The sequence below is a fragment of the Myotis davidii genome, unplaced genomic scaffold (genome assembly GCF_000327345.1).
Source record: "Myotis davidii unplaced genomic scaffold, ASM32734v1 scaffold1997, whole genome shotgun sequence".
In the NCBI taxonomy this organism is placed as follows: domain Eukaryota; kingdom Metazoa; phylum Chordata; class Mammalia; order Chiroptera; family Vespertilionidae; genus Myotis; species Myotis davidii.
This window is the reverse complement of record NW_006288266.1, coordinates 123,639-134,295: the sequence shown is the minus strand read 5'-3', so window position 1 is coordinate 134,295 and position 10,657 is coordinate 123,639. Positions and strand designations below refer to the sequence as shown.

Here is a 10,657-nt window from a genome sequence, read left to right as displayed (position 1 = left end):
CACCCCAGGCCTCCACTGCCACCCCCGGCTCCACTCCTCACACCGTCACTGCTTTCTCTCTGGTCTTTTCCTTCCTCCTGCACCCTCACTGTCTCGGGGTCTCCACCCCCCCACCCCCACTGCTCCCCTGGCCTTGCCCTGTGCCTGGTGGTGCTCACTCGCCTGCTGCCTGCTCTCCGGGTGCCCACCATCCTCTCTCCCTCCAGTTCTGTCTCCATTTCTCCCCTTAAGACACATTATACTTTATTCACACACACACTGTCCAGCTCTCAGCCCTCCTGCTCCCTGGAGGAAGTCACCTAGTTGAGGAAACGCCTGCGGACGTCTGCTCTGGCGTCTGTGCTGTGTGTGAATGCAACCAGTACCGCCTTCTGTGCGGACAGCCCCCGCCGGGTGGGAGTGCACTTGGCCCCTGTGGTTTCACCTGTGGCGACGGCCCTGCAGGGCCTCTTGGGCGGTGTGACTGAGCGGCGACCGGATGGGGCAGGTGGGGTCACAGTGGCAGGAAATGCTGACGAAGAGAAGTGGGTGTCTGCTGAGTTCTAGGCAGGCTCGTGTCGGAGTGGTCGTTAGAAGGCTGGGGTGGGGGGGAGTTCAGCAGAGAGAGGAGGAAAGGGGTGTCCTCTCTGCAGGAGGGGGTGCAGGCCGACTGCCTGACCTGGTAGGGTGTTGCCATTGAGGGCAGGGGTCCTGATCGCCATCAGCAGGACCCTGTGGGTTAGACCCGGCTCCACGGGCAGCGTGATGACACTGCCCGGGTCCAAGCCCGCATTGCCCTCTATTCCCCCTCCACCCGACTCGGCAGTCACCACAGGTGACATGGGCTGGAAGGCTGGGAACCATGTCAGGCTCCTGGGAGCCTGGCCCAGAGCGAGCACTCCCCACAGGGAGGGACTGCTGGGGTGAGTGGTGGGAGCCTTGGAGAGGACCCGGGGCCCGGGGAGAGAGGACGGAGGTGCTGTGAAGGTCTGGGCGGCGAGGACGGCCGGGCTGGGGCGCAGAGGGTGATGCCGGCAGGAGGAGGTGCTCCGCGCGTTGGAGGAGGGGTGTTGCACGTGCACAGCAGGTGGTTTCTTCTCTGTGTGCCCCGTCCTGCAATGTCTGCAGTATCAGCGCATGTCCGGCTCTGCTGGGGGTGCTTCCCTGGCCAGTCCCCCTGTTAGGGCCGCAGCGAACACTCTCGCACTAAAGGCTCTGGCTGTGCCACCCTCCCCCGAGGAGATGAGGGTGCCGCCTGAGTCCCCGCACCAGCCCTCTGTCCCGGGCCTGAGGCACCTGTTCCCTCCCCAGGCCCCCGAGCCCCTGAGCTCCCTGAAGTCCATGGCAGAAAGGGCAGCTCTCAGCTCCGCCATCGAGGACCCCGTGCCAACGCTGCACCTGACTGAGCGAGGTGAGGGTCCTGGAGCTGTGGGGGCAGCCCAGCGAGGAAGGGCGCCCACCCAGCCTCACCCACGGGCCTGGCCCTGCCCTCCCCACAGACATCATCCTGAGCAGCACGGCAGCTCCCCCGGCCTCGGCCCAGCCGCCTCTGCAGCTCTCCGAGGTGAACATCCCGCTGTCCCTGGGGGTGTGCCCCCTGGGCCCCGTGCCCCTCACCAAGGAGCAGCTCTACCAGCAGGCCATGGAAGAGGCCGCCTGGCACCACATGCCCCACCCCTCGGACTCTGAGCGGATCAGGTGAGGGGCTGCGGGGAGGGGACCCAAGTCTAGGGAGGAGGCTGGGGTGGGGAACTGGTCCCCAGCCCTGAGACCAGTAAAGCTTGCTGGGCACCTGACGTGGGCTCCACGGTAGGTGGGGACGAGGAGTTCAGGCTGGGCGGTCAGGTGACAGACGCTCCCATTGATCCCCGGGCGGTGGGGCGGGTGAGAGCGGGGTGGGGGCCTTCTGCCACCCCGATACAGCAGGGGTGGCAGGCACTGGCACTAACACACCCGTCCCCCACAGACAGTACCTCCCCCGGAACCCCTGCCCTCGCCGCCGCCGCCGCTGTCCCCCCTCGGGCTGGAGGGGTGAGGTGGGTGCCCCACTGCGGCCACCGGGACCGCACCCCTCCCCATTCCCCCAGTCCCGGGCCCCCCCAAACCAAACCCGTCCTGGTCCCCACTTCAGCACAGGGGGGTCAGAATGGCTGAGGCGGAGGGCTAGGTTGCCCACCCCTGTGCCCGTCCCCTTTAGCTGTCCCCGCGGGCAGCCTCTCTCTGACCCCCGGGCGTCACGCGTAGCCTCCGCCCTCATCCCGCCTGGGAAGCCTAGGCCGCCTCCTCCGGGCACTCCTCATGCATTAGTCTCTCTTCCTTCTCCAAGCTTCTCTGGAAGCACTCCCACCTCCTGTCTCCTTTTCCTTCTGGCCAGCACTGGTATGTTCTGTGCCCCGCCTGGCTCCTGCTGGAGGGTCCAGCCCATCTTGGTCTGTGGCGGGGCCCGGGGTCAGCCCAGATGCCCTGCCCATTCCCTTGCCCCTCCCATCTGGGGGGTCCCCTGACCCCCCGCTGCACCCTTCCTCCCCCAGGGCACTAAGGCGCAGTACCTGGCAGCCAAGGCCCTGAAGAAGCAGTCGTGGCGGTTCCACACCAAGTACATGATGTGGTTCCAGAGGCACGAGGAGCCCAAGACCATCACGGACGAGTTCGAGCAGGTGTGGCCCCTCCCCTCCCCACCCTGCGGCCAGTTCAGCTCCGTCCGTCATTCACACTAAGCAACTCCTAGTCACCCCTGGCCTAAACGCCCCTTCCTCAGGGAACCTCCCCCAGCCACACAGCCTGGCCCTGGCCGCCCGCCACGGCCACGCTGCCCAGGGCCTGGCCGCCGCCTCCCTGTGTGTGCCTAGCACTCACTCAGCAAGTGCGAATGGGAAGCTGGTACTGTCTGAATGGCCTTCTCCAGTTCCAATGATGGACTCCTTACAGAACGCTCAGGGGACTCAACCTGGGCGTGACCCACCTCCTGCCGGGGCCCTGGCAAGGCACTGAAACCTGTGCCATTTCCATTTTCTGTAAAAACGGGGTGACGGGCCCCCCTTACGCAGTGGTGAGGATTGAACGAGTTAGTCACGTGTGTACGTGACGGGTGCCTGCCACGGAGGGTCCTGGGCGCGCTGCACTTGTCCCAGCGTGCTTTCACTTGGTGCCTGATGGTCGTGTCCTCAGAGGACAGCCCGCTCCCCTCGGTTCCTGCAGGTTCTTTGAAGCATTTCAGCCGCTCAGAGCCCGGCCCCATTCCCGCAGGCCTCTGACCTCCAGACCTGTCCCCTCCTGGTTGGGTCCAAAGGACCTGCCAAGTTAGTGTATTTCCAGGCATCGCTCCTCCAGAAAGACCCGCCCACCAGGCACCAGTGCCCGCCAGTGCGCACACAGCCTGTCCATCTAGCTGGGGTGCTGGCCTCGGGGGCGGAGATGCAGTGCTAGGGCGCCACAGCCTCCTGAGAAGCAGGACTTGGCTAAGTGGGGGGCCAAGGCCCTGCTCTTGTGTGTGACCTCTGCTTCCCCTAAAGTGGGCGTGGTCACCTTTCCTGCCCGAGAAGAGAGAAGAGCATGCCATGCCGGAGGGCGCAGGGTCAGGGCCTGGCACCTCCATGGCCCTGAGAACAGTCCCCTTTGTCAGCTCGGCCCCGCCCCCAAGCACCTCCGTCTGCTCACTGACCGCCTTCTCCCTGGCCAGGGCACCTACATCTACTTCGACTACGAGAAGTGGGGCCAGCGCAAGAAGGAAGGCTTCACCTTCGAGTACCGCTACCTGGAGGACCGGGACCTCCAGTGACACCGGCCCGCCCCCACCCCACCCCAGCATGCTGACTCCCTGCCCCGAGGGCTCTGCCCTGGAAGATGGGGAGGCCCCAGGCCATGGGGCAGCCCCCTCCCCCAGGAAGCAAGGAGGGGCCGGGAGGTTTTCTCTTCCTCTCAGCCCCAGCCTGGGGGCCTGGGGGCGAGGGCTGCCCCCTCCTCCCCTCTCGAGTTGAGGGACATTTTTTGGTAAACCTATTTTCATTTTGGAAAATATTTATGAATAAATAGTTTTATATGACGGCTGGCGGCAGCAGCCTCTCCTGTACCCCTCGGGAGTCAGTGAGCCAGAGGGGGGTCCTGCCAGCGGGGGCGCCGGGCCAGCTGGGGGTTGAACTGGGAGTTGTACCGCCTCCGCCGATCGTCTGTCTCTTCTGGCGGCTCCTCCTGTTGTGACCCCCCTCGGACCCGGGCCAGCAGGGCCTCTGCCCGCGCCCTCTCAGCGGCTTCCCGCCGAAGGCGTTCGGCTCGAAGCTGGTCCAGGGACGGGGATCTGGGGGAAGGAGAATCGGGTTAGGAAGCTGGGCGGCCCCACTTCCCTCAAGAGGGAGCAGCCACCACCCCCCACACCCCGCCTGCATCTGACATGCTCCTGGCCTTGGCTCCTGGAGACTCTGGGACCAGGAAACGGACCTCCTGCCAGGGGCCAGGACCTGTGCCGCCCTGTGGGCCTCTGTCCTTCCCAGTCCCAACAGTGAGGCGCCCCTTCAGACCAGGAGAGGCTCCTGCTAATCAGCTGCGTGACCCTGCACACACCCGGGCTCTCAGCCTCATCTCCCCTGCTGTGCTCGGGTCTGCCATCCTGGCGACAGGCCTGCTTCTGCTCTGACCCTGCGCTTCTCAAAGCTCCAGGACCCCATAGAGCTCCCGTGTCCCTGGGTTGTAGAGCCTCTGATAATGTTAACATTAGAAGTGAAAACAAGCGTGGGTCCCACCGGCCATCAGAGCAGTGGACCCTCCCACGTCACTCATGCAGCCCCGGAACCACTACGAAGTGAGAAGCTAAATGGTGTGGCTGTGAGAACAGGCGGGACCTTGCCGAGCCCCCAGGGTCGCTGAGAACCACCGCTGCCCCGCCTCCAGCCTGTCCCAGGGCCCCTGGCGCCCACGGGGCTCCCTCCTCACTCTTTGGGCCGCTGTTTCTCAGGCCCCGCCTCCTTTCTGCTGCGTCCGCCGTGGTCACCGCTGAGCCTTCTCTTCTTCCCCAAATGTTTCTGCATCTCCAGCAGAGGGTCCAGGCGGTTCTTGACCTTCACATCTGGTCCTGGGCCGGGCGGGGGCGCCCCTCGCTCCGGGGGCAGCTGGTACCAAGGGGGCTGGGTCTGGGCTTCGGCCGCGCTCTGGCCCAGGTACGTCAGGATGCCCAGCGCTTTCTCCTGCTTCTCCTGGGGCGACAGGAAGCCGGAAGATGGTCAGGTGTCTCCCCACAGGGAGCCCTGGGTGTGGTAACACGGACACCTGTGGCTGCGGGGGCGGAACCTGTCCTTCAGCCAAGTGTTGAGGGCCTGTCATGAGCCAACTCTGCTCCGTGCTGGAGACACGGGACCAACACAGGTGGGGTCCTGCACCGGGCGCGGTGGCGGCTCTAACGACGCACGGGGAGGGGGAGGCACTTGGAGGACAGAAATCTGAACAAGCCAGCCAGGCAGAGAAGTGGCTGAGGCAGGGGGAGGACAGGATCTGATTCATTTTACAAAGCTCAGATCCCTTCCCGGTCCTGACATCGGGTCTGTGCCTGCAGCCTCAGGCCTGGGGCAGGGAGGGGTGGGGGGAGTGACCAGCTTCCACTCCCAAGCCTCCTCGCCTGGAGGGCTACGACCAGAACTCCCTGCGCCCCCTTCAGTCTGTTCTGGGTCTCCATTAGCTCACTTGGTCCCCACCTGTCCTAGGCACCTGAGGGCAGAGCGCCCCTCCCCGCTGCTCCCTGCCTGACATGAGTGAGTGAGGCCGGCTTACTTTCTCCTGTCGCTTTTCTTCCTCATACTCTTTGTTGCTTCCGGTCACCCCTTTCCCCTCCTCCAGCAGCTCCCGAAACAGGTCCACAGGGCCAGAACTCGGGGCCCCCGCATCTGCTGCTTCGAGCTCCGGTAGCGAGTTCCGATGCCTGGCTTTCTTCCGCAGGAATTCTGTGCGGGCCTGGGGGGAGAAAGTTATGGGCAGAACATTCAGAAGCTAGATGTGATTGGAGGAACCGCGAATGCGGTGCTGCCCCAGAGAACTGTGCTGGGGCCCAGGAGAGGCACCTTCCCGGCCTGGGGAGGAGGGGAAATGAGGCGCCTGGTTTGTAAGATGCCTTTCAACCACATGCCAGAGGGTTTCCCAGTCTGTGACACAACAGATAACCGTGGAGGCAGCCAAACATCAGGACAGGCGATCTGAGTTCCAGGCCGGGCTCCAAGTCACTGCCCAAGTCGAACTTTTAATTTTTTTAACACAGAAAGGGAGAAAGATACCTTGATTTTTTAAATATATTTTTTATTTTAGAGAAGGAGAGAAACATTGACTGGCTGCCTCCTCCAGGTACCACACTGGGGATGGAGCCCGCTTGCCTGGACTCGAACCGGGACCCTTCAGTCTGCAGCCTGACGCTCTATCCACTGAGCAAACCAGCCAGGGCGGGATACATCGATGTGTTCCACTCACCGAAGCATTCACTGGTGGTTACGTGTATGCGCCCTGGTTGGGGATCGCACCCACAACCTTGTATGGGGGACAACGCTGTAACCAACTGAGCTACCTGGCCGGCTCCCAGTCGGTTTCCAATCTCTACTGACACGTGAATCTAAAAAGCCCAGGCTGCCTCCCAGCCAGCGCTGAGGACCACCAGGTGTGCACCGGGCAGGTGAAGGAGCTACACCGGGAGCGCGTCTCCAGTGTGGGGGTGGGGGGTGGACCGGCAGTGCGAAGGCTCCCCACGGAGAGGCCTTGGCTCGCGCCCCTCACTCTGGCGCGGCGTCCTCTGCCCTCTGCTCCGGGGGGCGGGGGGGCTGATGGCAGCGCCCCTCCGACCACCACCCGAGCTGCAGGGATGTCGCGAGTGGAGCGCTCTGCGCGGGACGGGCATCCAGAAGGCGCTCAATAAACACACTACAAACTACAGAGTGACCCGAGCTTCCGGGAACTGCTCCGGGGTTCCTTTATTCACACGCTCCTGCTCTGTGCCCGGCAGCGCTCCGGCCTCGCGAAGAGTCGAGGAAACTAGACCGAGGAAGGTTCCCGGGTTCCCAACGCGCGGGCGTCCAATTCTGCGCGGGACGCACTGCGCCTTCGCGCCGCTTCCACTTCCGGCGCCTACCGCGGCGCCTGCGCGCTGGGCCCAGGGTCCCCCCGGCCGCTTTCGGAGCCCTACCTCTTGCTGAGCGAGCAGCACCCTCCGTTCGCGCTCTTTCTCCTCCTCCCGGGCCTGGGCCTCATCGCGCCGCACGCGGGCGACATTGTCCTTGTTCCGGACGTGCCAGCTCTTCTTGGGCAAGATGTTCATGGCGCCGTGACGTCCACAGACTGGCAGGCCCGCCCCCTAGCACTTCCGATTGGCGAGGGGATGCCCCGCCCTATCATACCTGCCCCCGCCACGGATTGGTTCTGGATTCGCTGACACGCCCCTGCCTCCCAACGCCTCGAATCACGCGTGCTGTCGCCTAGCGACCGCCTCGCGTCAACGCCCTGAGCCAATCACAGTGTTTCCACTTTTGACGCTAAACGGACGCGGCCTCTGACTGGCTGGCACGCCAGGGCCAATACATGTGATTGGCTTGAACCGCGGAAGCCTTGCCCCCCGGTTCCGCTCGCCAGTTTCAAAGAGCGCTCAGCTGACTCTGATGTGTTTATTGATACGAGAATGGGGTTCCCTGGACAATCAGGGGTGCAGGGCCCCGGAAATCTCAGAGTCCCAGGGCCGGAAGGACGGTCCTCTCCATTCTCTCATTTTACAGATGACGTGGCCGAGGCTTACAAAGGTTTGGGGGCAGGTCTGGGTCTGAGCCAGGCCGGGGGGCACCCTATTTTCTTTCCTCTTCTCCAAAACCTTTAATACTGTACCTTTCATGGAACACAAACATTCCTGGTTTTATAATCTCATTATTACTTACTAATCCCTAAAGCGCAAAGTAACATTCTGCAAGATTTTAGAGAGGTGGAGGTGAGGCAGCTGCTCTCCCCCAGGTCCTTGTCTCCGCTCCCCAGGACCCCTGCCCAGGGACCCGGCCTGGCTCACCTTCTCTACCTGCCGTTTGAGCTCGGAGATGAGGCCTCCATAGGAGTTGGCCAGGGCCAGGGTATAGGCCATCAGGATGCTGGAGGCGACAAGAATCAGAGCCACTCCCTGACGGCTCTTGGAATAGCTTCAATGTGTGGGTCCCCCGCCCTTCCTTCAGACCCAGGAGTTTGTGGCTCCACCCCCTCCTCCCTCATTCAGTTTACCCTTCCGCCCCAACCTCCCTCTTCACCGGGACGCAGGCAGCGGGGCGCCCCGATCACACACATTCCAACTGAAAACACCAAGAGTCCGGGCCCCTCACCTGGAGATCAGCAGGAGGGGCACAGCAAAAGCTTGGGTCCCCAGGAAGAAAAGGAAGTCCTGGGCGGTCTGAGGGAGTCTGGAAATCGACTCCGGGATCTGGTCCCAGATGGACCGGTACCCCCGGAATGGACCACACAGCTTAGAGGCCGGGATCCTGCCGTCGGAGACAGGAAGAGTTCGAGGGTGGCCGAGAGTCGGGACCCCGGGGGAGGGCGGCGGGGTCAGCCTCCCACACTCACAGGAAGATGCTGTACAGCACAGGGATGGCCGAGATGGCCAGCCCCAGGAGGAGGACCATGGGGAAGAAGAAGTTCGCCGTGGAGGCCCGGAAGGTGCGGGAGGCCGGGGAGCAGGTGGAGAAGAGGGTGAGCTGACAAGGGAAGAAGGGGGTCTGAGGCACCGGCGACTGAACTCTCTAGTCTGTCTGTTTTTCCCCACCCAGGAGTCCTGGTGCCTGGCCCCTCCTCACTCAGGATCCAGGAGTCGGGTCCCCTCTTCCCTCAGACCTAAAAGTTGGGGTGCCCTAGACCCCCTCCTTCTCCCACATCCGGGAATCAGTCCTGCAGACAGACCCCTCCTCTCTCAGGATCCAGGAGTCTGGGACCTTAGCATCCACCTCCCTTAGGACCCAGTCACATCCCTCCTGCCTTCCGCTCCCCCCGGTCCCCCCACATCTCCAACTCCAGGCGGGTGCCCCCCACCCGCCCCTCACCTTCTTCAGGTAGAAGAGCAGCAGGAACTTGGCCGTGTTGAGCAGGGGCAGTAGCGGGCAGAAAAAACTCCCCACCCAGACCACTGTCTGCGCGTAGATGAGCCCCAGCACCTCGTCGGGCACCTGGAATTCCTGGGTCCCCAGCCGACCCAGCGGCCCGGAACACAGACCACAGAGCAGCCTGAGGGGCGGGACGGAGTCAGGGGCGTGTCAGCCAGGGGTTTCCCCGCCTCCACCGTTGTGCTCACCAATCAGAAGTGAGCCTATCTGAGGGGCGGGGCTGTCAGGGTCCTGGAGGGTGTCCAGGGGGCGGGGCCAAAGGGAGTAACTACCTATCATGTGGAAGGGGCGGGGTCCTCGGAGTTAGAGCAAAGGGAGCAGTCAGAGGCGGGATCGGAAAGGGGCGTGGCCTGCTCTAAAGGGGCGGGGCCACAGCGGGGGCGGGGCTCTCACTTCTGAGGAAACTGGATGAGCAGCATGATGGCCAGGCCCGTCAGCAGGTCAAAGAGCAGGAGTTTGTACATCTCCTGCCCGAGCCGAGTCTCCCAGCACTAAGGGCGGAAGAAAGGGGTGAGGATGCCCTCAGGACCCGGGCACCCAGGGGCCCGAGCATCCGGGTCCCTAAGTCACAAGCGGATGAGAGACTTCCTCCGGGGCCTTCAGTTTTAGGGGGGCACCCGTACCCCAGTCCTCGGGCGACGGCGTTCTAAGTACCCCTGCCCTCGTCCTCCAAAACCTGGGGTCCCAGCCCCTCGTCCTCCTTACCGGAAGTGCTTTGTAATTGTAGCCACAGACTTTGCAGTTTTCGGCCTCGGCATTGCCCCGGCACGTGATCTGATCCCAGAGAGAGAAGAGCAGGACCAGCAGGGAAGCCAGACGGAGAAACACGGTCCTGACCGGGAAGAGGAGAGGGGTCAGCCCGGGCCCAGTGCCGGCCCCTCCTGTGTCGACAGGACTCCCCCGTCTCCCCGTTTCACAGATGAAGAAATGGAGGTTCGCCCTGGCCGGTGTGGCCCAGTGGATAGAGCGTCGGCCTGCGGACTGAAGGGTCCCGGGTTCGATTCTGTTCAAGGGCACATGCCTGGGTTGCAGGCTCCATCCCCAGTATCGAGTGTGCAGGAGGCAGCTGATCGATGTTTCTCTCTCATCGATGTTTCTAACTCTCTATCCCTCTCCCTTCCTCTCTGTAAAAAAATCAATAAAATATTTTTTAAAAATAAATAAAAAAGAAGAGCTTGAAAAGAAAAGAAACGGGGGCTCAGTGACAAGGAGCCGGGGTTGAATGGACGATCTGGCGGCTCCTGGTGTAGCCCTCCAGCCGGGTGATGAGCTTCAACACGGGCGGCAGCACCAGGTTGACCCCGGAGATGAAGATGGACGGCAGGTATTCCACCCCGAGCTGGAGCAGCCGCGTCCGGCTGACAACGGGCAACTTCTGGGAGGGAAAGGGGGCCGCGAGGAGAGGCTGGGGTCCCGGAGGAGCCCCGACGCTGGAGGGGGTTCCCCCGGCCTGTTCCTTCCGCACCCCTTGGTCTGAGCTCCAAACCCAAGCCACCACCCTCCTCCCTAAGATCCCAGGCGACATAGGCCTCAGTCCCCTCCGCCCTTGGAAATGTAGGTTCCAGGACCCCTCCCCCCTCCCTGGG

At 63.2% G+C, this 10,657-nt stretch overlaps 3 protein-coding genes across 3 annotated transcripts in view; 1 reads left to right on the top strand and 2 right to left on the bottom strand.

Moving 5' to 3' along the window:
• Positions 1-4,021, top strand: part of CNOT3 (CCR4-NOT transcription complex subunit 3) — an 11,545-nt gene extending 7,524 nt beyond the window's left edge. Inside the window, exons 13-17 of the mRNA XM_015561654.1 lie at positions 1,291-1,390; positions 1,479-1,677; positions 1,946-2,015; positions 2,511-2,636; positions 3,659-4,021. Of these exons, the coding sequence (XP_015417140.1) occupies positions 1,291-1,390; positions 1,479-1,677; positions 1,946-2,015; positions 2,511-2,636; positions 3,659-3,757 (594 nt within the window). The 3' untranslated portion in view covers positions 3,758-4,021. The remainder of the gene's footprint in view (positions 1-1,290; positions 1,391-1,478; positions 1,678-1,945; positions 2,016-2,510; positions 2,637-3,658) is intronic.
• On the bottom strand, positions 3,979-7,773 carry LENG1 (leukocyte receptor cluster (LRC) member 1). The gene is made up of 4 exons (XM_006760197.2): positions 7,130-7,773; positions 5,737-5,916; positions 4,906-5,165; positions 3,979-4,273 (listed from the first exon to the last, which is right to left on the bottom strand). Exons 1-4 carry the CDS (start codon positions 7,259-7,261, stop codon positions 4,060-4,062), a joined length of 786 nt encoding a protein of 261 aa, XP_006760260.1. The 5' UTR covers positions 7,262-7,773; the 3' UTR covers positions 3,979-4,059.
• Positions 7,774-7,867: 94 nt separating this feature from the next.
• The window catches only part of TMC4 (transmembrane channel like 4), a 9,742-nt gene continuing 6,952 nt past the window's right edge, over positions 7,868-10,657 (bottom strand). Inside the window, exons 6-12 of the mRNA XM_015561653.1 lie at positions 10,296-10,652; positions 9,777-9,916; positions 9,465-9,562; positions 9,012-9,192; positions 8,539-8,669; positions 8,298-8,453; positions 7,868-8,072 (exon numbers count right to left, since the gene is read on the bottom strand). Of these exons, the coding sequence (XP_015417139.1) occupies positions 7,868-8,072; positions 8,298-8,453; positions 8,539-8,669; positions 9,012-9,192; positions 9,465-9,562; positions 9,777-9,916; positions 10,296-10,652 (1,268 nt within the window). The remainder of the gene's footprint in view (positions 8,073-8,297; positions 8,454-8,538; positions 8,670-9,011; positions 9,193-9,464; positions 9,563-9,776; positions 9,917-10,295; positions 10,653-10,657) is intronic.